Source organism: Pipistrellus hanaki (assembly GCF_964339955.1).
Source record: "Pipistrellus hanaki genome assembly, chromosome: 1".
Classification (NCBI taxonomy): Eukaryota; Metazoa; Chordata; class Mammalia; order Chiroptera; family Vespertilionidae; genus Pipistrellus; species Pipistrellus hanaki.
Genome location: NC_140503.1, coordinates 166,517,100 through 166,543,541, shown reverse-complemented (window position 1 = coordinate 166,543,541; position 26,442 = coordinate 166,517,100). Strand labels below are relative to the sequence as shown.

General features: G+C 38.9%; 1 protein-coding gene across 4 annotated transcripts in view; it reads left to right on the top strand.

Moving 5' to 3' along the window:
* Positions 1-9,111, top strand: part of USO1 (USO1 vesicle transport factor) — a 70,754-nt gene extending 61,643 nt beyond the window's left edge. For all 4 annotated transcript variants that reach the window (XM_084881170.1, XM_084881168.1, XM_084881167.1 and 1 more), the window contains 7 exons: positions 1,139-1,277; positions 2,972-3,135; positions 3,706-3,786; positions 4,326-4,424; positions 5,945-6,052; positions 7,280-7,495; positions 8,093-9,111. In XM_084881170.1, coding sequence (XP_084737296.1) covers positions 1,139-1,277; positions 2,972-3,135; positions 3,706-3,786; positions 4,326-4,424; positions 5,945-6,052; positions 7,280-7,495; positions 8,093-8,176 — 891 coding nt within the window. In that variant the 3' untranslated portion in view covers positions 8,177-9,111. The remainder of the gene's footprint in view (positions 1-1,138; positions 1,278-2,971; positions 3,136-3,705; positions 3,787-4,325; positions 4,425-5,944; positions 6,053-7,279; positions 7,496-8,092) is intronic.
* The last annotated feature ends 17,331 nt before the right edge of the window (positions 9,112-26,442 follow it).

The window sequence follows — 26,442 nt, the reverse complement described above, 5'->3', positions numbered from 1 at the left end:
ATTAGAATCAGCCTTGAATAATTCAGATTTGTATTATTAAACTACCCATAGTTATTAGCATTTTTCATTTGTATCTTAGTAAAATATGTAATGTCTTTAGAACACTAGAAAATAAATACTTGGGATGTGATGTTGTATCCTACACTTGGAGCTGATAAATGTGGTTAATTTGGAAAAAGAGTGATTTGACACAATTACTTATAATGACTCTTCTTTAGAAATATTTCTTTTAAATATTTACATCATTTATAATGCTATTTGACAATTAGGCAATAAGCACAGGAGCTATAAAATGTTTATATACACTTTGACATTTGAATATCCATTTTAAGGAAATTCTTCAAAATTTAGGACAATTATATAGACTAACATATTTATGGTAATAAATTTATCACTTAGAAAAATGGAAAGTAGCCTCAGTGTTGCTTTTGAATATAAATCATAGTGCATTTACTGATTAGATACTAAGTAAGCATTAAAAATTATGATCATAACCCTAGCCTGTTTGGCTCCATGGTTAGAGCATCGGCCTCTGAACTGAAGGATCTTGAGTTCCATTCCTGTCAAGCACACGTATCTTGGTTGCAGGCTTGATCTGCGGCCTTGGTCAAGACGCATGTAAGAGGCAACCAGTTGGTGTGTCTCCCCCCTCTTCACTCTCCTTAAAAATTAGTGGAAAAAATATCCTCAGGTGAGGATTAACAAAGTTATTATGAAACTGTGTTAACAACATGAGAAAATTATGAATGGTCAATAAATTAAAGATTACAAGTGTTCTTTTACATGATTGTCTTTAATGTGAAAAGTAATATAGGTGCATAGGTATAATGCATATACTACCTTTTTAAGTAGTTTGGTTTAAATTTCTTATATGATTTGATGGACCATAAAATGGAATTTTTTAAATTGACCTCTCCATTCACAATAATTGTAGATAGGTTACAGGATGTATGATAGTGCTATTAGTGGGGTTTTATGTTAACTGGCCTTGGTGCATATACTGCCTAATTATTGAATGGTTTTAGAAGTGAGTACTTCAACATCCTGACCCAAAGTAATCTCTTGTTTTTAATTTGTTCACCTTCTTAATGCTAATTGGTATGAATTTATAACACTTGAATTATGTTTTATTTCACAGGATCTGCAACTTGAAGATTTAAAACAACAGATTTCTACATTAAAATGTCAAAATGAACAGCTCCAAACAGCAGTCACTCAGCAAGTATCTCAGATTCAGCAACACAAAGATCAGTATAATCTTCTTAAAGTACAGCTAGGTACGTATAGTTGGCCATCACTGTTGCAATGTGTCCAAGAGTTGTCAAACAGATTGTTTTTGTAGAGTAGTCTTTCTTTAATCTTAAATCAATCACTGTGATAAACATGTAAATCAGATTTTGAAGTTCAGCCTCCTTGGTACCTGTTTGATTTTCTGGTTCATTGATCTTTCAGCCTTTGGGTGTACATTAGAATCTCCTGAGTTTTGGGGGTATTTTGTTTTTATATAGCACCAATACTTTTCGGATGGGTACTAGATTTATAAATGTCTGATTACTATAGTATACACTAAAACTAATACAATATTGTATGTCAGCTATAATTGAAGAAGAAAAAGGTATTTTATTTTTACTTATTTATTTTTAAAATATATTTTTATTGATTTCAGAGAGGGAGAGAAAGATAGAAACATCAATGATAAGAGAGAATCATTGATCAACTGCCTCCTACACACCCCCTACTGGGGGTCGAGCCTGCAACCTGGGCATGTGCTGTTGACCAGAATTAAACCTAGGACTCTTCAGTCCACAGGCAGACCCTCTATCCACTGAGCCAAACCAGCTAGGGCTAAAAAATAAAGAAAATTTAATTAAAAAATAAATAGAACCAATTCTGAGACCTCACTGTGTTTCTGATTTAATTTGTCAGGTTTGGGTCCATGCATCAGTAATTATTGCAGGCTCATCCCGAGGTGATTCTGTTGTAGAATTTCCAGTCAGTCGACTTCCTGTAGCTCTGGCAATGTCCATTTTATATTTTAGTTGTATTTCATTGAAATTGTTGTGTGCAGCTGCGGTTAGGTGTTTACCTGTGCAGCCATCTTGGATCCTCTCCAAAAGAACTTCCCCTAGGTGATTCTGATGTATAACCAGTTTAAAATGACTGGTCTAGTCTGGCTATCATGGCTTAGTAGTTGAGCGTAAACCTATGAACCAAGAGGTCGAGGTTTGGTTCCCAGTCAGAGCACATGCCTGGAGTTGCAGTCTCGATCCACAGTAGGAGGCATTCAGGAGGCAGCCAATCATTGATTCTCTCTCTTCATTAATGTTTCTCCTTCTCCCTTTCTCTCTGAAATCAATAAAAATATATATTTTTTAAAAGATGACTGGTCTCATTTTTTTATTTCCTTGTCAATAAAGTTGAGCTGATATTAGCATCTGGGTCATTTGGAAATTAAATGAAATAATATTAGTAAAATTCTAGTTCAGTGCCTGGCACATCGTAAGAGCTAAAATTCTTGTAAAGAGTATTACCTTATAGTGCTTATGATAGGAATGCCAGCTACTTAGAAATATAGTTTATTTATATCAAAGTGATTAAATTTTTCAGAAAAATTATCTTTTACTTCCTTTATGACAATTATTTTAGTCCATATAGAAAGCTATTTCTTTCAGGACATTTTTTAAGGGATTTTTTTTTTCTCTTATGTTGGCAGAATTGGAATTGGAACTAGTGTAATTTTTTATCTTAAATCACCAAACCATGCAGTTTAATCTTAATAAGACTATTCTCCTTTTCTCCCAGAAACCTTGAAAATATTAGTTAGTTATTTTTATCAACACACTATTTTGCAAAAATGAAATGTGCTTACAAAAAAGTGCTGCCAAACTAAATTTATATTTGAATCTTCTAATTCAAAAATGAAAAACTTAAGTTTTGTGCTAGCTTTTCACATTTTATGCTTGTCTAATAGGAAAAGACAATCATCATCAAGGTTCTCACAATGATGGGGCTCAAATGAATGGCATTCAACCAGAAGAAATTGGTAGGTTGCGAGAAGAGATAGAAAATTTAAAAAGTAATCAGGAACTTTTACGAAGCCAGCTGGCTGAAAAGGACTCTTTGATTGAAAAATTGGTAAGTAAATGTTTAAAACTTTTAAATAAGAAGTCAAGAGTAATCCTCATTATCCTGGTTATTTTTTTTGGGGGAAAGTATCATAATAAGCCAAAGTTATCATAATAAGATTTTAGAATATGAGCTGTGTCAGACTGTCTGAAGTTTCACTACTTCCTCGCTTATTGACTGTAAGCAATTTAACTATGAAGAAGTTGTAGACCGTATGTGGTATCTTGAAATCTTATCAAAATAAAATGTTGGGCCCTGACTGGGTTGCTCAGTTGGTTGGAGCATAATCCCATATGCCAAAGAGTTTAGGGTTTGATTCCCTATCAGGGCGCATACATCTAGGTTATGAGTTCAATCCCTGGTTGAGGCACTTAAAGAAGGCAACCAATCGATGTTTCTTTTTCACATCAGTGTTTCTTCCTTACTCTCTCAGATTAAAAAAAAAGAAAAAAATTAAAATGTTGGTATGAATTTTTTTGGTAAACATCTGCATGTACAGTTCTGTTTTGTTTAGTTTTGTTTTTTTCCTATCTTTGTAGTCTGAATTTATTTCATAGCTTATTTCTGTGCTATTTGTAGAAATCTTCCCAAACATCCTCGGACACAAATGAAGCAACCGCTTCAGCTAGAAATTCTGAACAAATTGCAGAATTAAAACAGGTAATTGTGCAGCTTGCTCCAAGTTATTTTTTGTCTTGTTTTAATTGTAATAGAGTAGCCACCTTTCAGTTCTATTAATCTAGAGTTACTTTGTGTGATGCAAGCAAAAACCGATAGTAAAGAAAGCCATGTGCAAATCCAGAAACTATTATAATTATAAGGTAATGATATTTGCTTGTTATTGTGGTTTTTTAATTTTCTTAATGGTGTTCTTTTTAACAGATCTCAGCATCTCATCAGGTTATATGTAGATTGTTAGTGAACTAACAATTAAGGGAACATAATTATGTTTATAAGCTACAGATATGAAGATATAAAATCTTTTGCCTAATCCATACAATATTGACCATGATAATTGTTTTGTTAAGTATATTGGCTATTTAAACATTTCTGTCCGAAAGAAAATATTGTTTTTTAGAATTGAAAAGAGGAAAAAAAAAAAAAACAGGAGGTAAACTTGTGTGTATGTCCTGAAAATAGACATTTCCTTGATGAAATTCCATTTAAGTTTACACCTCAACTGTTTTTTTCTCTCTTAGGAACTGGCAACATTAAAGTCTCAGTTAAACTCAAAATCTGTGGAGATTACCAAACTACAGACAGAAAAGCAGGAGCTGTTACAGAAAACAGAAGCATTTGTAAGTTAGTTAAATTTTTTTCTCCTAAAAAATAGTAAACACAAGGTTAAGGTGTTGTTTCTCAACCACTAATGGAAAAGAAGCAAATTTGTCAAAAAGTACCTTCCCTTTAGCCAGAGTTCTAGTCACATCGACTTCTTGTCCATGGTGGCAGCCTCAATATTACAGTTAGACTCACCCATTCAATTTAATCAGATACTTACTGGCTCATTTTGCTGATATTTTGTATTTTATCCTGTCTGAACCTTCGGTCCAAGTTATTAGCAGGTTTACTGCTAGTATAAAATTATGAGAAACCTTCTCGAGAACCCATGCAGTTCTCAGGTCCAAGCCATCGGACAAGAAGGCCCTCCTATTCCAGCTTCTGCTGAGTGGTTGATTCGTTCCATGAGTCACACATGCAACCTCTTTACAAACGGTTGTCCAGCCACCCCCTTGATGTTTCACCAGAATATGCCTTGACATTTATTGCAATAGAGTTAGGCTGGAGATTTTCTAAATTTTAAAATTCTCATTACCTTTTGTTTAACATTTCCTTCTTCAGTTTCTCTCTCCTTTCACATTGTATTATAAGCAGCAAGGAGCTAGTCCATGCCTTTGACACTTTGTTTAGATATCTCCTCAGCTAAATGTCCACGTTCATCACTTAAAAATTCTACTTTCCACAGAACACTAGACATAATTTAGCCAAGTTCTTTGTCACTTTATAACAAGAATTGCTTGTCCTCCACTTTCCTGATTTCCATCTCAGATCTCAGCCAAAACCACTTTAACATCCATATTTCTATCAGCAGTCTGTTCGTGATGATACTCATTTTCTCTATAGCTTTCTCCACAGCTCTCTTTTTTTCTTTCTGAGCCCTGACCAGAATTGTCTTTAATGATCATATTCTCCCAACATATCTCCAAGGCCATGTAGGCTTTGTCTAACACACACCTCAAAACTCTGCTAGATTCCTCCAATCCTAAAGTCCTTTACACATGTTCAGATATTTGCTACACCAGCACCTCACTTCAGTATTTTATAGGGGGGGAAAAGGGAGGGAAAGACTGAAAAATTGATTTAAGAATACTTCCTATAGCTCTTAAGAAAATACTTACATTTCACCAGTTAATGGCATTCAACTCAGTGTTCCCACCTATCTCTCTGAGATGACAGTGTCAACTAAACTATTATAGGAATTCTATGAGGAAACGACTTTGAAAAATATTTCCTGCTATTAAATGCTGTTATAGCTACGTGAGAGCTGTCTTGTTGATTGCTTTCCTGGTGTGATCTTGAGGCAACTTAACCCAGGATTCCTCCTCCTCTGCTGAGATTTGGTGCCCCACCACTCTTGTCTTCTACTTGACTGTAGATCACTCATCTTTCTAGGGAGAGCACTTTATTCCTATAAATATGTGAGGGAATCATATTTTCTGTTATTGGAAATAAAATTTTAAAATAAAATTAAATCATTGGAGTTTCATATTGATCGTAACTTGAAAGAAACTGTTTTTTTCCTAATTTCTACTTTCAGGCACAATCAGTTCCTGTATCAGGAGAGAGTGAAGCTGCAATAGCTGCAAAAACTACTGATGTAGAAGGAAGGCTTTCGGCATTATTACAAGAGACTAAAGAGTTAAAGGTTGGCTTTGGTTTACTGCATATTACATGAAATGAACTCCAGGAAATTAGAATTTATTTCACTTAATTTCTCAAATCCTTAGATTTATGAAGAAAGCTAATGAGGTGTAATGTTATCTTACAATCTTTCTATTCTGTTACCCAAAATGGCACAAATAAAGATTTTTTTAATGCCTTTTCAAATAATTGTACCAAATATATAAAGTAAGAAGACATCAGAATGTACTTTGAAAGTGAAAATGGTTTTCTTATCAATCTCTAATCACAATAAGGAGCAGGAATACAAGTTTGGCTAATACACAAGCTACATGTAAGCTTTTCATAGGCCAAAGAACACAGGCACATGAAATCCTGCAGCCTGTTTTGTGACATAGAAACCAGAAATAAATAATATAAAGAAAGGAATGAGGTAATAGTAAAAAAAAAAAAAAAATGCAGAAAAAAAAAGAAAAGTAATGTGTAATTATGCCTTTTGGATTATGGTCAAATTATTTTTAACCCATTGGTTTTATTTGAAGCTATTTTTTCTGCCTTTAATTGTATGTATAAAGTTGGGACAAATGTTTTAAAAAATAAAATAAAATAACTTTAGTTCTAATTCCGATGCTAACCAGGCTTTTGCTATAAAATTTTTTGTATATTTATTCCTCTGGTTATCTGAAATGTTATTGTCTCTTGGGATTTATTGAGGAATAACTGATTAAAAATATTTTTTTATGTTAGACTGTATTTTTCACAGTAACCATCTGTGATGTGTAACCTAACATAAATTCTCATGTTACTGAATGAATGTATGTTTTAAGCGTCCTATTTCCCTGGCCAAGTTGCTCAGAGTGTCGTCCCAATCCACCAAAGTTTCGGATTTGATCCCTGGTCAGGGCACATACAAGAAGCAACCAATGAGTGCATAAATAAATGGACCAACAAACCAATGTGTTTGTTCTCTCTCTCCTCTCTCTCTCTCTCTCTCTCTCTCTCTCTCTCTCTCTCTCTCTCTCTCTCTCTCTCTCTCTCTCCACTTCTCCTTCTCCCTCTCCCCCCACCCCTTCTCTTTCTCTAAAATCAATAAACAAAATTTAAAAACAAAACAAAACAAAAAAGCCTCTACCCTTAAACTCCTCAGATTGGACAGATACAGTGATTTATCATAGAAAGAATCTACTTGTTAAAAACCTTAGGAGAGTTAATACTAATTTTAGATTCATGATTTTCACCTTTCTTTTCCTAGAATGAAATTAAAGCTCTGTCTGAGGAAAGAACTTCTATTAAAGAGCAGCTGGACTCATCTAACAGTACCATTGTCATTTTACAAAATGAGAAAAACCAGCTAGAGGTGAACATTAAAGATGCTAAAAAAGAACAGGATGATCTCTTGGTGCTGTTGGCTGATCAGGATCAGAAAATATTGTCATTAAAGGATAGACTCAAGGAACTCGGTCATCCAGTAAGATTGAAATCTTATATATTATCTTTCTTTATAATGTATTTTTAAAAGTTATACTGTACTATGGAAATAAACCTATATATCTAGAATTACAGGCATAGATGCATTAGGTGCATGAATTCAATATCATCTACACAGTGTTCACCAAGTTGACTTAAGATGCAGATTGGGCACAGTTTTCAGCATTTGTTAACTGTTCTCTTTTGGGCTTCGAGCCTAGAAAGTGAATTGATATTATTGTTCCTGTCATAACAAGACTCTTATCACCCAAATGTGCCATTCTGTTTTGACTTTGGTTCAGGTGAGAGATACAGCCATCTGTCGGCCAGTTAACCTATCTGTCTTGTATCATATTAAAAATGGCAGAGCGGCCAGAGAGAGGACAATTGGGGGAAAGGATACTTATGTAATACTTTAAACAATAAAGAATTTTAAATGGATGAATGGATGGATGGATCCTAAAGCATTAAAGCAAGAAAATCAGATAGTGTGTAATCTAGTATACTTACTAGATTAAAGAATTTATCAATAGATATATAATGTATTGAATATGAAGTGAGAAATCTTCATAATGTTAAATGTGTATTTTCTGATTAGGAGGAAGAAGAGGATGAATCCGCAGACCAAGACGATGAGGATGATGAAGATGAAGATGATGATAAGAGCCAGGGTGATAACTAGCTTTAAATTTTCTAGGAATGATAAGGACCTAATCGTAACTTTGAACATGAAGTCTTAAGAGAGTGCTTTGGTTTGCCTCCACAATAAAACTTAAACCAAGTGGGAAACGTTCACTAATAAGACTATCAATGTATTTTTTTAAACACCACCACCCATGTTGAAAACCCTTCAAACTCTAACTTTATGCAAAACACACATCTTTTATGGAAATTCATCTGAGCCGTCCCAAAATGTAATTTTTAAAGAACTCCAGACACCAAAAATATACCATTTTAAGGCATATAATGGCAGTGCCATTTGCCTTAGTTCATTGGTTGTTTACATAAGTTCTGTATTTACCTATTTTCACTTTTCAGAACTTGTGACTATTAACACATTAGATTTAATGTGTATTGGAATCACGTTTCTAAATTCAGTATTGGAGTTCTTAGCTAATGATTTCCTTTTAAAGAAATGAAGTTATTTAAAGGCAAGATAGTGTGAGCAGGAGGTGGGGGGGCTAATATATATCATCAGCCCTCCATCCAGTGCTGCTCCTGAGTTGAGCAGAACAGGACAATTTGGAATGAGTGCCTTGACACCTGATAACGCTGCATTCTGTACCTCAGTGAAGGATACTGACTGACACAGCCATAAGGAAAGCGTTTCTGAGAAACTTTTTCAACAGTGTATTAGCATGTGGTTGGTTTTGGTTTTAAGCTAAATGTTAAAATACAAGTTAACCACTCACGCAACTCAGATTTAGTATTGTTGTTTGATTATCATAAAACATATTATGTTCCTAGTTTTAAAAAGACCCAAACTATGATTTATGTAATTTATTGGCATTTTTGCTGAATAGATTTAAGTCAGATAATAGATTTTTAAAAAGCAAATGAAGCAATGTGTCAAAATTTAATGTTTTCGTAATAAAAATAGATATTATGGACACTTAATCCCTGGTCGTGGCTTCCTTTTTTTAGATTATGAGAGAAGTATTCTTCAAAAAAGATGAGGCAAGTGGAAGTGGAGTAAGTACATTACTGTACCTGGTTGTTAAAAGCAGTCTGATTCAGAACTAATAATGAGGATTGCATAAGGTTGGAGGGTGCTGATTGGAGCAGAAGTAGAAGAGGTTGGAGAAAGCTTTAAATGTTTCTAAATCTAGCATTGGAGTTCTTGGCAATGGTTTTCCTTTAAACAAGTAGTTTTACTTAAAGGCAAGACATATATCATCTGGCTCCTGGCCTCGGGAGTCGTTTTGAGCAGTCCACCTAAGGACACAAAATTTTGAAAGAGAAGAAGCGTCTTTACATGTTTTGAAAAAGGCAATGGCTATGTGTCACAGAGCATTTGTGAACCCAGCACGCGCCCCTGTCCCCTCCCATCACTACCAGCACATCCTGAGGACCTTGTCATCAGAGAACACATGACCATTACCGGACCAGCTTAGGCTGTGTGACGTCTTGCTAAAATTGACACACATAATAAAAAACTGGTTAATGACTTCATTTCAGGCTAATAAAATGGGTTGGAATTAAGAATGAGAATTCCATAGATAATGGAACACCAAAGATCTTCATAAAGAAACATCTACAAAATCAGTGATAGTTTGCCCAAGGTCTACTCAGGCCACCCTGGAGTAGAGAAGACAAGGAGGCCTCGAAGCTGCACATCCCAGCCTGGAGCCCAAAGGGACATCTTCCTAACATAGCCATAGTTCTTTGCCTGGGTTGCTCTGGAGTCCAAAATTTGTCTCTCTGCCTCCACTCTGGTTGTGGCCTCTCTACCACACCCTCTCATCATCCTCCATATTCACCACAGGAAGCTTTCTAAAATGCAAATAGGAGAAGAGATTGTGGTGCTTGCTGTTTGGATCCTTTGCCAGGTATGTTAGGGCCCTTTGTGCTCTCCAGCTTCATCTTTCTTGAAGTATATTTTAGAACCATCCCAAAATACTTGCTGGTACAGCGAATATCCTGCTTTTTCAACCCTCACTTTGCTTTTGCATGTGTGCTTTCCTCTGCCCATTTGTCAGCCCTCTCATTAAAGGCTGTTTTTCCATGTATTAAGAGCTACAACAGTGGAGCAGTCATAAAGCATCCTATATAATAAAAGCCTATTATGCAAATCAGCCAAATGGCAGAACAACTGGTCACTATTACATGCAATGACCACCAGGGGAGAGTCACTCAGCCACAAGCAGGACTGATGGCTGGCCAGTGCAGCAGTGGTGGCAGGAGCCTCTCGCGCCTCCGCAGCAGCACCAAGGACACAGGCCAGGCTGAGGAGCAACCTGTCCTCAGTGCATAAATATAGTGCACCAGGCCTCTAATAAAACATGTATTTATGATTTGAAATTTTATTCAAGAATTTACACCTCTAGAATCATCAACCATAGTTACTATAAAAGGTAAAATAATAGTTCATGGTTTTGGTTTTGGTTTTGGTTTTGGTTTTTTTAATGTATTGTTATTGATTTCAGAGAGGGGAAAATAGAAACATCAATGAGAGAGAATATTGGTCAGCCACCTGCACGCCCTCCACTGGGGATAGAGCCCACAACCCTAGAATGTGCCCTGGCCAGAAATTGATCTATGGCCTGGTTCATAGGTCATCACTCAACCACTGAGCCACAGGCTGGGTGTAACTCATGTTTTAAACGCTACTAGTCTAAAATTATGCTGATTAAAAAATCAAATCCTTAAATTTATAAGTTTATTTGCAGCCAGGTAAGGGCCTCATAATGCTCATCTGTATTGTAACAGAAAAAATTAGTTCTTCCCATGAATATTGAGTGTATGATTGTGCTGGGTACTGCTGTAGACGCTGGAGATAATAGTAGTGAATAAGACAAGAACAAGCTAAGTGCCTTTCTGAAATAACTCAGATTCTGAAGGAGTAAACAAGCATGAAAGACAATGTGGGTGCTTTGTAGCTTCTGGAAAAGTGTTTACATCTTATCCTGAGCTTGATGGAAAGCCAGAGGACTGGTTAGATTTGATTTCTCTTTCATAATTCTCTCTGTTATGTTGAGAATAGTCTAGGGCAGCAATTTTCAACTGGTATTCCGCAAGAATTCTAAAAACTTACAATACCTTACTATTTAATCAGGGGCACTGACCTTTTTTCCCTTAGATATACAATTTTTAAAAAGACAGCAGCAAAAAAAATAATATCTGTCCTATGTTAATCAAAATTATAGCTTTTCTTTTTCTCAGATTGGCAAAAAAATATATTTTTAGATGCCACAGAAATTTAGTAATTAGTTTATGTGCCATGAGGTGAAAAAGGTTGAAAATCTGGTCTGGGGGTTGGGGAAGCTATTGCCATTATCTAAGCAAAAGTAGGTGTAGTCACACTACATTGTAGGGGTACAAGTGTCTAAAGTGTTAGAATTGGAGATATATAGGATGTCCCAAAAATGTATACACACACTTTGAATGATTATGAAGGCAGTGTTTATTAAAATACATTTAATTTTCAAAATTGAGCTAAGCCATTAAAGTGTGTATATGTTTTGGGGGGCACACCCTGTATTTTATAGGTAGAAGTGAGAGAACTTAATGAATTGCATGTGTCTGGGGAACAAGAGAAGAGTAACTCCTGGCCAGTATGCTCAGTGGTTAGAGTGTCAGCCCTCGCACTGAAGGATTGGGGGGTTACTGATCAAGGGCACAGACTTGGTTTGCAGGTTCAATCCCCAGCTCCCATCAGGGTGTGTGCAGGAAGCAACCAATCAATATCTCTCACTCTCACTCTCTCCCTCTCCCCTCTCTCCTACACACACACACACACACACTCTCCTTCCTCCCTCTAAAAATCAATGGAAAAACTATCCTTGGGTGAGGATTAAACACACACACACACGTAACTCCTAGGGAAAGGTGGTGCACTGAGTTGAAGAAGCCGGAGGAGCAGGTTTGCAGTGGTGACCTGGAGTTGTGGTTTTAGGATTGCTAAACCTGGGACCCAGTAGATACGATTATACACAGATTTTTTTCAGTAGGCAGGTGTATATAGAGATTTGGAGTTCACTGGGGCTGAAAAAATAGTATATAGATGGTCTTTAAGTCCATCCAGAAGGATACGTTCTCACTGGGAGTGTAGCAGGAAGGCAGCCAAGAACTGAGATTTTGGACAACACAGTTGGTTTACATTAAATGAACAATGAAATCATCTCACCCCAGAGCAAATTTGAGCCTTGGAATTAAGTGGAAAACTGAGAAAGCAATGACCTTTGAACTGATTTGCTACTGCAATTTTGGAAAAGTAAAAATTATTTATATGCTGCTTGAATGAAACTTTTTCTATTGATGCAGCCTAGTTATTTACTAGTGAATCTAATTAATCCTGTTTTTGATAAATCTGCCCTGCTAACCAAATAAGAGATATAAGTATTTGAAGAACATGTTTGTTTACGATTGCATATCATTTGAATGTTTTTATTTTTTTTATTTTTTTATTTTTTTAATATATTTTATTGATTTTTTACAGAGAGGAAGAGAGAGGGATAGAGAGCTAGAAACATTGATGAGAGAGAATCATTGATCAGCTGCCTCTTGCACACCCCCTACTGAGGATGTGCCCTCAACCAAGGTACATGCCCTTGACCGGAATCGAACCTGGGACCTTTCAGTCTGCAGGCCGACGCTCTATCCATTGAGCCAAACCGGTTTTGGCTTGAAATGTTTTTAATGCAAGTTATTTTATCAAATTGTCCAATTTTATCAATTGCCTCTATTGTGGATTAGCAACTTGCTTCTCTGCCAGAAACTCTGAAGAGAAGTATTTTTGCAATTTTGTATGTCTGCAACTCAGAAACGTTAGGATTTCCTATAACTTTTCAAAATGTAAATTAAGCCAAAGGGAAAGCATTAAGTGGCACATATCTATCTAAAAGTGTGGTTTCCCTTCCTGCAAATTAACTCATTTTGTCTAGACATGGGTTTTTTTCCATATCCACTCTAATCAGTCATGACTAGTTGTTTTAGTTCCAAAAAGCTTTATACATCAACCTTCCTACAAGTGCACATCACTTTTGGTTTTGCTCATTACAAAAACATGAGATCATTTTGTAATTATATTTTCTACTGATGAGAATGTAAATACGTGAATCTCTAATACCTGGTTTGCTAGTCTTTTTTTCTTGCTCTAGCTTTTTAATTCTAGATTTATCGAAATCTATTCTCTAAATCTAGTGGGATATCTGTAGTAATAAAGCTTGCCATTTTAGGATAAGTTTTTCACCTCTCTGTGACCTTTTATGCTCCTAATACTCACATGAAACAGCTTGTTTTTTATTCAAAATGAGCTTGCAGCTGAAACCGGTTTGGCTCAATGGATAGAGCGTCGGCCTGCGGACTGGAAGGTTCTGGGTTCGATTCTGGTGAAGGGCTTGTACCTTGGTTGCAGGCACATCCCCAGTAGGGGGTATGCAAGAGGCAGCTGATCGATGATTCTCTCTCTTTGATGTTTCTAACTCTCTATTCCTCTCCTTTCCAGTCTGTAAAAAAAAAATCAATAAAAAATATATTTTTTTTAAAAATGAGCTTGCATCAATAAAGCCAATAAAACAAAACAAAAAAGTAGGCAACTGTTTGTAGCACAAAAAGGTTAGCATGTTTAAAAATAGAGATGAATTAAAGCTTAAGTATTACTTAGGTTTCTATATTGCCTTACAAATTACCTCAAGTTTAGAGGCTTAAAACACACACACATTTATCACCTCACAGTTTCTGTGGGTCAGCCGTCAGAGCACAGCTTAGCAAGGCTCTCTGTCCTTGGTCACAAGCCAGCAATTAAGGTGTCAACCAGGTGATTTCATCTGCAGGCTCAACTGGGGGCGAACCAGCTTCCAAAGCTCAGCCAGGTGTTGGTGGAATTCATTTCCTTATAGCTGTGGGGCTGGTGGCTTCCGTTTCTTGCTTTATACATCAACCTTCCTACAAGTACACATCACTTGGTTTTGCTCATTACAAAAACATGAGATCACTTTGTAATTATATTTTAGTAATAAAATATAATCGAAGAACATGTTTGTTTACGATTGCATATCATTTGAAATGTTTTTAATGCAAGTTATTTTATCAAATTATCAAATTTATCAAATTAGCTCAGCAGCTAGTGGTCACCCCTAGTTTCTTGCCAGATGGGCCTCTCAGCAGGCTCGCTTACATTGTCATGCCAGCAAAGGAAAGCTCTAGCTCCAGGCAGCCTTTCAGACTGAGTCTCACATAAAGTCATACAATCACGTAATTGGCTTGCATGATTTTGCTGCATTCTACAGCATAGAAGCAAGTCAGGCCCTGTCTACACTTGGGAAGAAATAACCCAAAGGCAGGAATACCAGGAGGTGGAGATCGTGGGGTGCCACGTACTATGCTTGAACCCTAATTTCTTAATCTGTCAAGATGCTTTTGAAATAAGGTGCATGGGGAGTGCAATTGGAAGGGAGTAGTGAGTTTAACAGCAAATGTTTATGTTCATCTCCACCTTATTTAGTTCTAGGCTGGGATCCTTGCAAATCAATAACTAAATAGATCAGAGTAACTGTTCCATGGTCAATCATATAACAGTATGAGCTACAGAGCACGAACTAGATAGTGTCATAAATTCAAATCTTCAGGCCAGTTCTCTGAGCTTCATATCCACTTCATTGTCTCCCAATGGGCATCACAAAGGCACCTCGATATAATATGTTAAAAACAATTCATGTTCCTCCCCTTCCTAAACCCGGTTCTCTTGTGTGCCGATCTCATGTGAATCGGCACCATCCTTTTATCCCGTTGCACACATCATAAATCTTGGACTCATCCTTAGGACCTATCTCAGTTCAGAGTGAATCCCTAAAAAGTTCTCGGTCTGCCCGATTTCTCCCCTTTGCCGGTATTCTTTCCCTGGGCCTTCTCAAGTCCTTGCGCTGATGGAGAAGGCCGCCTCCAAACCACAGCCAGCTGGGAACGGAGGCCCTCAGTACAACCGTCCAGGAAGAGGCCTGCCCAGCTGTTAAGTGAGCTTGGAAGTAGTTCGGCCCCAGGTGGACCCCGAGGTGATTGCAGCCCCTTGATTGCAGCACAGTGAGAAACCCTGAAGCCGAAAGCCCAGCAAAGCCACTGCTGGGGCCCTGGCCCGTGGACACTGGGCGATGATAGGTGAGTATTGTTTTAAGCCGCTGAGTTTTAGGGTAATTTATTATGCAGCAATAACTAACACATGCACACAGTACAATATATAGTGCTTAGCTCCTTTTCCTTTCTCATGTCTCTTCCGATTTTGGTAGTTTTTACCATTACATATGTCTGCCTCCGTATTGGAATGCAGTCTGTTTTCCCATGGTTCTGCTCACTGACCATAGTTTGAGTCTTCGGGTTCATGTGGTCTTTTTTTTGTTTGTTTGTTTGTTTTCCTGGCGTTCACTGTGTTGGGAGGTATTTATTTATTTATTTATTTATTTATTTATTTATTTATTTATTATTGATTATGGTCTCACACAATTGTCCTCATCCCCCCATTCCCATCCCAAATCCCTTCCTACGTATGCCCCCACCCCCCTGTTGTCCAGGGCCACTGGCTAGGCCCTTATGCATGCACACAAGTCCTTTGGTTGATCTCTTCCCTTTGCCCCCACCCTCCCCTACCTTCCCTCTGAGGTTTGAGAGTCTGATAGCTGCTTCTCTTTCTCTGGGTCTGTTTTTGTTCATCAGTTTATGTTCTTCATTATTTCCTCTAGATGTGTGAGATCATGTGATCCAAGAAATACCCTTGTAAGAACGGAAACTGAGACAAGCCATAATGGTTATGCTGAGAGGCAAACAACAAGCCCTGTCCCCCGAGGCTGCTGCCAGGCAATCCTCCCTGCTCCTTCAAGTGTTCCCTCCTGGCTCCCCGGAGAAACTCTCACGTAGGCGGTTCCCAAATAGCGTGGAAAGAACAACCACCTCCACGACTGAGTGCTTCCCTTGTCTGACAGCTGCTTACTCCGTGCAAAGCAAGGCAGGTGCAACGCTCAGGAAATGCTGGGCGGGCACAGAAATGCCATTTCCATTCGGTCCAGGAGGTTAGCATCTTTTTCAGGAGACAATGTAACCTTGCCCACTCACCGCCTTGCCTGTTTCCTACAAGTGCCATCGCTGCGCCATCCTGTGCCTGTGCGTGGGACTTCGGACTCCCAAAGACAAGGTCTTTTGTGTCTGTTTAAGTTTAGAATTGTGAGCTTCGCTTGCATTGCTACAGCCTTTTGGAATCTTTTTCACAGCCCAGGTTTAATCATAAGCACTTTACTATTCCCCATCTCTTTAAAAAATGACCACAGAAGACTTGGTTTTGCCCTACTGACCTCAGCAAGCTCTCGCCACAGTTCAATGTGCTCATGCATGGGAAACGTCATAAAATGTCAAGCTTATTTTTTTAAGAGAAATTGTAACGCTATGCAATTGAGATTGCTTATGAACTAAAGCAGCTATTAGATATATAATAAATACATGTAATAAAAATATGTATATTAAAAATAACAGGATTTCACCAAAACCGGTTTGGCTCAGTGGATAGGGCATCGGCCTCCTGACTGAAAGGTCCCAGGTTCGATTCCGGTCAAGGGCATGTACCTTGGTTGCGGGCACACCCCGTGTGCAAGAGGCAGCTGATTGATGTTTCTCTCTCATCAATGTTTCTAACTCTCTATCCCTCTCCCCTCCTCTCTGTAAAAAATCAATAAAATATATATATTTTTAAAAATAATAGGATTTTAAGCCTCATTTTAAAGTACTTCACTTAATACACCACTAATATCTAAATAACTTAAATGTTCTAATTTTGTATAATTAGCATTTTTCTTGTTGATAAATATTTAAAAAGCACTTAGTGTTCAAAGGAATGACAAGGTATATAGTTGGATTGTAAAAATAATGTTCCTTTTTAATTTGTCTTGAAATGTAACCTTTAATGTTGTCCCAGGTTAAAAGTAAGTAACTCAGTTATGAAAAAATATGCAGATATTAAATTCAAGAAGTAACATCCTTGCTCACATTTAGATATGGACATTTCTTTAATCTGGTCATAGTTGAAAGGTATTCCAGTATGTTGCTAGTTCAGTAACAGATTTCTCATATTGAAACACTCTTGCTCCCAATTTAATTATTTTGAGTCATAGTAATAACCAATATTCAATGGGGGAAAAAGATTGCTGATTTTATGAAGTTATAATATTTTTAAAAATATATTTTATTAATGTTTTACAGAGAAGAAGGGAGAGAGATAGAGAGCTAGAAACATTGGAGAGAGAGAAACATCCATCAGCTGCCTCCTGCACACCCCACACTGGGGATGTGCCCGCAGCCAAGGTACATGCCCTTGACCAGAATCGAACCTGGGACCCTTCAGTCCGTAGGTCGACACTCTATTCACTGAGCAAAACCGGTTTCGGCTGAAGTAATAGAAACTCAATTCAGAAAATTATGATCAGGCATGCTCTTCCTCCACAGGCATGCTTCTCCTAAACTCGAAGGGGCCCCAGGAGACTTGCAATCAGGGGAGCAATGGTAGTGCAGCTCTTCCCGGACTGATCCCCTGATTCCCGGCTCAGGGTCCCCTTGTCTCTGCTTCCCAGTGAGCCAGCATCCCCGTCCAGACTCTCCTCTTGCTTCTTGGCTAAGCCCTTCCTTGCTGCACTGTCCCCAGCTTTAATAAATGTTATCTCAAAACAAAACAAGGATAATAATAAGGCCAGAATAATTGAGACAGCAGTATAGAAAACTCCTTTGGGGTGTTTGCTATAATGGTGAGTAGAAAAATGGGCCATAGCTGTGGTAGGGTCCAGTGAGAGATTTTTAAGGTAGGAAATACAGCCCTATCTGTGGCTCAGTTAGGAAGGTCATCCCATACACCAAAAGGTGGATTCATTCCTGGTCAGGGCACAAAACTACACTGCAGGTTCGATCCCTGGTCAGGGCACATAAGAGAGGCAACTGATTTTCTCTCTCTCTCTCTCTCTCTCTCTCTCTCTCTCTCTCTCTCTCTCTCTCTCCTCCCTCCCCCCCACCCCCAATCCTCTCTTTAAAAAGCATGTCTTGCCGAAATCGGTTTGGCTCAGGGGATAGAGCGTCGGTCTTCCGTACTGAAAGGTCCCAGGTTCAATTCCAGTCAAGGGCATGTACTTGGTTGCGGGCACATCCCCGGTAGGGGATGTGCAGGAGGCAGCTGATCGATGATTCTCTCTCATCAATGTTTCTAACTCTCTATCCCTCTCTCTTCCTCTCTGTAAAAAAATCAATGAAATATATATATATATTTTTTAAAAATCTTAAAAAGCATGTCTTTGGGTGAGGAGAAAAAGAAAAAGAAATACTAAAGGCTATATGCTGATGGATGATCAACTGGGGAAGAGGGGGCGTTGCAGAGGCTAAAATGATGTCCTTGAGTAGATGAATGGGCACAAGAGCTAAAGCACAGGTAGGGGCTGTGGCCTTAGAGTGGCGTGTGGACAATGTATCCGTAGTAAGAAGAGGGGAGTGGAGGATATGGGTAATAAGGGAAATCGTTTTTGGTATGTGGTGGTGGGAACCTGTAGACATTCTCTTCCCTGTTTTCTTAGTTCAGTAAGAAGCAAGAAATCAATTGACGGTAAGAACTGGGGAAGAGGTTTGAGGAAAGGAGAGAAACTGTGAAAATAAAAATGTCTTACAGTGGAGCTTGGGAAGCTAAATGCACCAGGAAGATGAAGTCCAAGCATCCAGTTCAGACACAACAATGTCTGGAGGAACAAGACTTTCTTTTTTGCCTTCCCCCCCCCCCCCCCCCCCGTTCCCCCTTCCTTTCTGAAGAGCTTGGAAACCATTCCTTGAATCCCCCAGCGAAGTTTTTCCTGTGAAAAGAGCGTAACCTCAGGCCTGGGTCTCCAAACACATTTACACACTCTGGGAAGGTGAGCTGGGAGCTGCCTGCTCGCAGCACCGTTTCCGTGGCAACTGCCACGTGCAGCTGGAGAAGAATGCTTTGTCTTGAAAGCTGATTGCTGCCTTATCTGCTTGAAATCCCCCATCTGCACAGAGAGCGGTGAGCTGGCCCCCATAAGCACTGCTGGGACTCCCGTCCAGTGCATCCGGGCACCCCATCTTCCTGTGCGGCCCCGGGGGGTCACGGGGGCCAAGAAGACAGGATACCTGGGTAGCCCCTGATGACATGACGAAACTGTACTCTCAGTTTGCCTGTTTTGTATCCCTCCGTAAGATGAATAAATGAAGTATTAGAATAAAGTCTATTGTACCTTACGAATGTGACGGATGATCAAAACCTGTGACTGCCTCTGATGTGAGACAGAATGGCATCGAAAGCAGAACGGGCATTCCCATCCTTCACTCAATTGGTGTCTTCCTGTCCCCTGGCCAGCACTGGCTCACAGACTCATTCCCCGGCAAACTAATTACCATCAAAGGAAATAGGACCACAGTGATTGCCCCGGGGTGTGGTGGGTGCTGAGGCAGCATCTCAAGCACACGGCTTTGTGGGGGCGGGCAGCACTCGAACAACATTAAGGTTGTGTTAAGGAGAAGCCAGAGGGCCTGAGTCTGGCAGAGCAATCAGTCACATTATGTATATTGTGCATGTATAATGCACGGGATAAAAATGGAACATTCTCTCAGGTCTCTGTAGCTGTGTACTGTGAGAGAACAATTGGTGTCAACAAGTCCTCTTTGAAAGGTGACTATTTCATGTTAGACATGAATTATACCGCAGACCAGATATGTAATCCAAACTCAATGTTTCCCTTTTCTAATACGATCTTCATATTTATATAAAATTCACAATTCTATGGTTTTAAAGTTTTGGATGCTCAGTTCCATCATATAATGTCCATTTAACTTACTTTTTGTGTGTGTGAGATTGTCATGTATCAAGTGCTGTAAAATTACCAGTGTCTGAAGGTTAGTGAAAAATTCATTGCATTACATCAGTGTCTTCTTAAACAACATAACTCATTGATTTTGTTCTTAGCAGGAGTGATTCACCTGCAGACTGAGCTTGTTAGAAACATTGTGTTCCACAGCTGACAAGCACTGAACCAACTTGTTTCCCTATGTACCCTGTGCGTACATTTACTGTAGATGAGCAAATAGATGGGACACTTGAAGTAATAGAGTAGGCAGACCTAAGTCCAAACCTTGTTCCTTCACTATTAAACTTGAGTGTTGGAGACAGCTCAGGTAATAACAAAATACCAAAGACTGAATGACTAAAATAACAGAATTTTATTTCTCAGTTCTGGAAGCTGGGAAGTACAAGATCAAGGTAGGTTTCCCCTGAGGCCTCTTTTCTTGACTTTTAGGCAGCTGCCATTTGCTGTCTGCTCATAACGACCTGTTCTGGGTGGAGAGAGAGAGAGAAAAAGAGAGAGAGAGAGAGAGAGAGAGAGAGAGAGAGAGAGAGAGAGAGAGAGAGAGAGAGAGAGAATGCTTCTCTGGTGTCCTTTATAAGGGCACTAATCCCATCATGGGGTCTCACCGTCATGACTGCATCTAACCCTAATTGCTTCCCAAACATTGATGTTTCCATCTCTCTTCCTCCCTCTCCCTTCCTCTCTGAAACCAATAAAAATATGTTTAGAAAAAGAAAAGGACAAGGGGCAACCACGTCTTGTTCCTGTCTTCCCTGTGAAATCCAGACGCCTGTAATTGCTTGGTTTTATGCATGACTTATATAGAATATTCATTATGCAAAGGAAGTTTCCTTCAAATTGCTTTGTCTTCTAACATGTTCAAAGGAATGACCTTTATTCAAGCTAATTAACGTGGCATTTTGTTCAAATTATGGTAATGGATTAAAATTTTTCTTATATTGTCCAGCAAGTGCTTTTTCATGAAAAATCTGCTTTTATCATAGCTAACTAGAGGCCTGGAGCACAAAATTCATGCACTGGAGCAGCAGGGGGAGGCTCAGCCCAGCCTGCGCTCTCTCGCAGTCTGGGAGCCCTTGGGGGATGTCAGAGAGCCTGTTTCGTCCCAATCCCCACAGGCCAGGCTGAGCCCGGCTTCTGGCTGAGCAGAACTACACCTGCGCAAGTGCACTGGCCACTATGGGGCAGCTCCTACATTGAGCATCTGCCCCCAGTGGTCAGTGCATGTCATAGCAACCGGTTGTTCTGCAGTTCGGTCAATTTGCATATTAACCTTTCATTATATAGGATGAGCATTTTTCTCTGGTTAGGTATTTAACCTTTGCTAATATGGAAAAACAATTTCTCACCTTAGCTAAGAACAGTATAGTTAGACATGCTGTCCACTAACATTACCTTTCCTGTCCACTAACATTACCTTTCCTGAGTTAAATTTTTCTCTATGGGCTAAAATGCCATTTAATAAACTTAGGTGCTCTTTGAATTTTTTTAATTAATTTTTTTTCATATTTAAGTCATCTTTATTTACAAAATACTATCCTGAGAATGTAAATCCATTAAGTTCCAATTTGAGCGTAAGTATAATCACTTAAGTAAATGCAATTACTGAAAATGAGAGAAAATCAAAATTATTTTTGAAGAGAGACCAAAAATATTGTCACATTTCTTGTGGTTCTGGATGTTCATTCAGTAGTAGGCTCATTTAAAGGCGGAATCAACACAGGTGGGAACTCATGTCTGCTTTCTTGGTTCTCCCTTCTCATTAGTAACCTAATGATCCTGAGAATTCCCTGGGCCTCTTTAGCCTCTTCCACCTCCCCCTGGAAGCAAAGGTGAGAATCTGAGTGGATCCTCCAACAATGCTGGAGGAAAGAGAAAAGCTCTGGTTTCAGATGAAGGTTCACCCAATGGTGAGGGTTCTTATGGGGAACAGCCTCTGCCAAATGCTGTATTTAGAATGTGAAGGACATAATCTTTTTCTGAACATTCAAATTTAAGCTCTGTTTCAGTTAATTTAAGCTCTGAGGTAAGAATTTCCTGTCTTAGGCTATTTCCAAATCTTAGCTATTGTAAATTGTGGGGCTATGAACCTAGGGGTTGCATATATCCTTTCTGATTAGTGTTTCTGGTTTCTTGGGATAAACCTAAATGCCCACCAGCAGATGAGTGAATTAATTAGAAAACTATGGTACATCTACACAATGGAATACTACACCACTATAAAAAAGAAGGAACTTTTACCATTTGCAACAGCATGGATGAAACTGGAGAGCATTATGCTAAGTGAAATAAACGAGTCAGAGAAAGATAAATACCACATGATCTCACTCATATATATATTCACTCCTTATTAGCTGTGAGTGCCACCATCTTTGAGGGCAGGGCAGTCAGTTCGCATATTCCTTCCTTATTAGATAGGATGATTAGACAACTGCAGCTTGTCTTCCCTGCAAAACCCAGGGTCTTTGTGTTGGCTGCTTCACTATGTTTATGTTTATTTGGGCAAAGACATTTACTTTTAAGTCTTCTTTTATGAACGCTCTACTGAACTGAGCTCTCCATATGTTTTCTTCATTCTTTCTTTCATTTGCTTTATGTTAGTGCAATAATGCCTACTGTCCTGTAACAATTTTTTTCTTTTCTTTTCTTTTCTTTGTTTACTTTTTTAAAAGGAGGTTACACCCTAGCTGGTTTTGCACATGGTTAGAGCATCGGCCAGCCGACTGAAGAGTCTGAGTTGGATTCTGGTCAAGGGCAAGTATCTCCTTTGCAGGCTCCATTCCAGCCTGGTCCGGGCATGCAGAAGGCAACCAATGGATGTGTCTCTATCACATGAATGTTTCTCTCTCTGACTCTTTCCCTCCCTTCCACTCTCTTAAAAAAAAAAAAAAAAAATCAATGGAAAAAATATCTTAAAGTGAGGACTAACCCCCCCCCCCCCCAAAAAAAAAGAGGAGGTTACTTATGTTCAAATTGATTTGAAAACATTCTTAGAGGTGATTTGTCGGACCTCCTTAGATGGAAATGGACCCATTGCCAGTCACACTGTACTTGAAAATTTTATTACTATTTATTACATAATAAATGAGTACATATGCAACTAATCTAATTCTTTATTATTCATTACATTTTTTAAAAACCTTAAAAGTTTTGGGCTTTGGTCTCTATTTTCTATCCTTTCTATTTTATATAATTAACTATAGGCCCAGTGCACGAGATTCATGGCAGTGGTCCCTCAGCCCGGCCTGTACTTTCTGGCAGTCTAGAAGCCCTAAGCCGGCAGTCGGACATTCCTAATGGAAGACTGTTATGTTATAGACATCTACACACTGAGTTCTGTACCTGTTATTAGGGAATTACAGATATATCTATTCAGCATTTATAGGAATGGGGTAAAAGTAGGCTTAAGTCATTCTTATGGAAAATAAAATAATAATTAATGAATAACAATACAAGAATAAACTGTGTTTTGCATTCTCACAGCTGTAAACATACTTTTGCCCATTCTATCAGTATTGTTTTAGCCTCACCAGTTATTTATTTATGATATCTAAATTATGGTAATTTTTTTAAGGCATGAAATACAAATGTTTCCTTTTGGGCATAAGCACAGAAGCTCAGCCTACTGCTAATTGCCTGCTCATCCAAATGCCCTTAATGGAGATAAAATAACCATTAGGATATTTTCCAAAACCTCTCTATTAAATGAGTTTTTTGCAATTAGTGTAGCAGTAGCTTTTGGTTTTGAAGTCCCTGCAGCCATAAGTTTGACTTTAAGCAGCTTATTACTTTCTGCAGGAGTAGACTAGATGATTTCTTATAACCACATGAAATTTTTGTTCAGTTTTCATTTGTTTGTTTTGTACTACACTTGATCTTAGCCAAAAGGCCGAGAAGCGATCATTTGTTTGTTTTGTAGATCTTCACTTATTCAAGGTCTTCTTGATAACTTGCCTTAGCAGAATTGGCTAGTAGGTTTCACCGTGTGTGATAACTTGGTCACTGAGTTGAGATCATGAGACCACACTTTGCTCAGTGGACAAAGGTTTCCTGCTCAGTTAGGGATGTCCACTATAGAAGAAGAATGGATGTTAGTGATGGCTGTGCATCTGCCATCCGGTCAGGACAGTAATGCCTTATGTGACCTTTAAAAGTCCACTGAGTTACCTACCCTTACTGTGTGGGGAAGTGTAGAGGGCCGCCTGGGAAGGCACATGGGCATTTTCCTTAATTATCACCAGCTGAACTCATGGTGTAGGCAGAGCCACACCCTGGGAACATGTTTCCCCAAGATGGCGGAAAGTGTAGTCAACTTTGCCTTCATATCAGCCCAGGTGTCGACAGGGGCGGGACTAGATTTGTAAATCCAGGCATGCTAAGGGCCTACTTAAGAATGCAAATAAGTTGGTGTTACTTCCTAGTATTGGGGGTATAAAATAAATGCGCTGGGAGGGGCCGTCATCATCGTCTTCCTGCCTCTCCAGCAGACAGTATGGTGGCCCACCCAGCTCCCACCTTAAAATTTATCTCTGTGCCTTCTCTCTTTATTTCTATTATTTCTCAATCCCTGGTCGCCTCCACTTAGAACCGGTTCGTTCATCCCTCTTCCCCTGCGTTAAGCGGAAAAGGGAGATCCCGCCATGTCAGTTCCCCGCCGCATCAGGCCCCACTTGAGAAGGAAAACTTTACTTCTCCCTCTTTAGGTTTAGTGCATCTGGTCTATGAATTTAACTGGGCAAAAGACAGATTAACAGGAAGAAAAGAATACAAATTTATTAAAATTTTTATGTGCACAGGAGTTCACAGAAAAGTGAAACTTAAGGTGACTAGCCCAGCTGGTTTGGCACAGTGGTTGAACACTGAACCATGAATCAAGTGGTTCCCTATTCGATTTTGGTCAGGACACATGCCTGGATTGTGGGCTCGATCCCCAGTAGGGGGCTTGCAGGAGGCAGCCATTCAATGTCTCTCTCTCATCGATGTTTTTTTTTTCTCTCTCTCTCTCTCTCCCTCTCCCTTCCTCTCTCTCTAAAAAATCAATAACAATATTTAAAAACTAATAAAAATAAATCAACTAGACTAGAATTGGGGGCTTTCATACCATTTTAACAAAGGAAAGGGGACTTGGGGTTCAAAAGACAATGAAGTGACTAGGAAATTTGTGGGAGAACGAATGAGAGATGAGTATTATTGTAGTAAAGTCTGTTTATGCAAACTCATCTCAGTGTTAGCCCTCAGTCTCTGCTCTTCTCTTCCTGGCACAAAAGGAAATTTATGCCCTGCCTTTAGGCAGATAAGGAGAAGGCAGAGAACTCATTCTGTAGCTGTTGATTCTCAGTTGCTTTCAGCTCAAAGTAATCCTCATACCAGGGTGGCATATTTTGGGATCTGACCCCCCCTTTAAATGCTAACTCCTTTTTTTCGAGTAAAAGTTTGCAGTGTAAGAAAAAAGTGTAAGTAATTGTTTCCTCAGCTCCTCAACTTTGACTTTGAAAACCTTTTCTCCTCTCAATTCGCCCTTGAAAGTCAGCAAATCTATAAAGTAAATGAATCAACTTGCATTTCTAAGTTTCCTTTGTCACTGTAAGAACTCTTGTGATGTTTAAGCTTCTGAAGGACAAAGAATTACTTCAAACTGGAGAAGGGCCCCGTGGAATCTCTCAGGTTACTCTGTGTGCCCAGCTGCAGTTTTCCTTCCTTTTCTCCTGTGTCTCCATCCCGTTCTAGCAGCTTCGGTGATGACAGACCCATCTGTTTGAGAATTTCTTTTTCCCTCTTTCTTCTGGATTCTGTATAAATGCACGTGCTTTCCCACATGCAGTACAGTGTGGAAGAGTCACTACGGTACTTTACAACTGGAATCACCAGAATTACTGCTCCTCCTTTCATTTTACAACTTTTCTTAATGTTTCTGTGCTGTGTCTAGAAATACAGTAATATGCTCGTTCTGACACTGCAAGACTCCTGTGTCTTTTTCTTTTCACCTTCTGATTTCTTCTACATGCCTCGTGGTGTGCTAGAGTGGAGTGTTAATATTTTGGGGATATTGTTGGCCCATTTGTAAACATGGCCATTAAAAAAAATAATAATAATACAAACTTAGAGTTAATAAATTATATTAAAACGAAGATAATAATTACTCTCAGTGCATCGCTTTCTAGTTATTTTACTATCTTTGCTCCTGTGCCCATTATACCAATCTGTGAGGAGAGAACACTCTATAATGGTGAACTGCCCTGCGTCCTTCCCAGCTCTGTGGTTAGTGATGTTACAGTGAAAACAACAAAGCAGGATTGATTTTCCCCAGGGAGCCGACGGTTAATCGTTTGCTGGCACACCACTGCTCTAGGCCCACAAGATGCTGCCAGATCCTGTGTGAAGCTTTAATAGCCAAGTG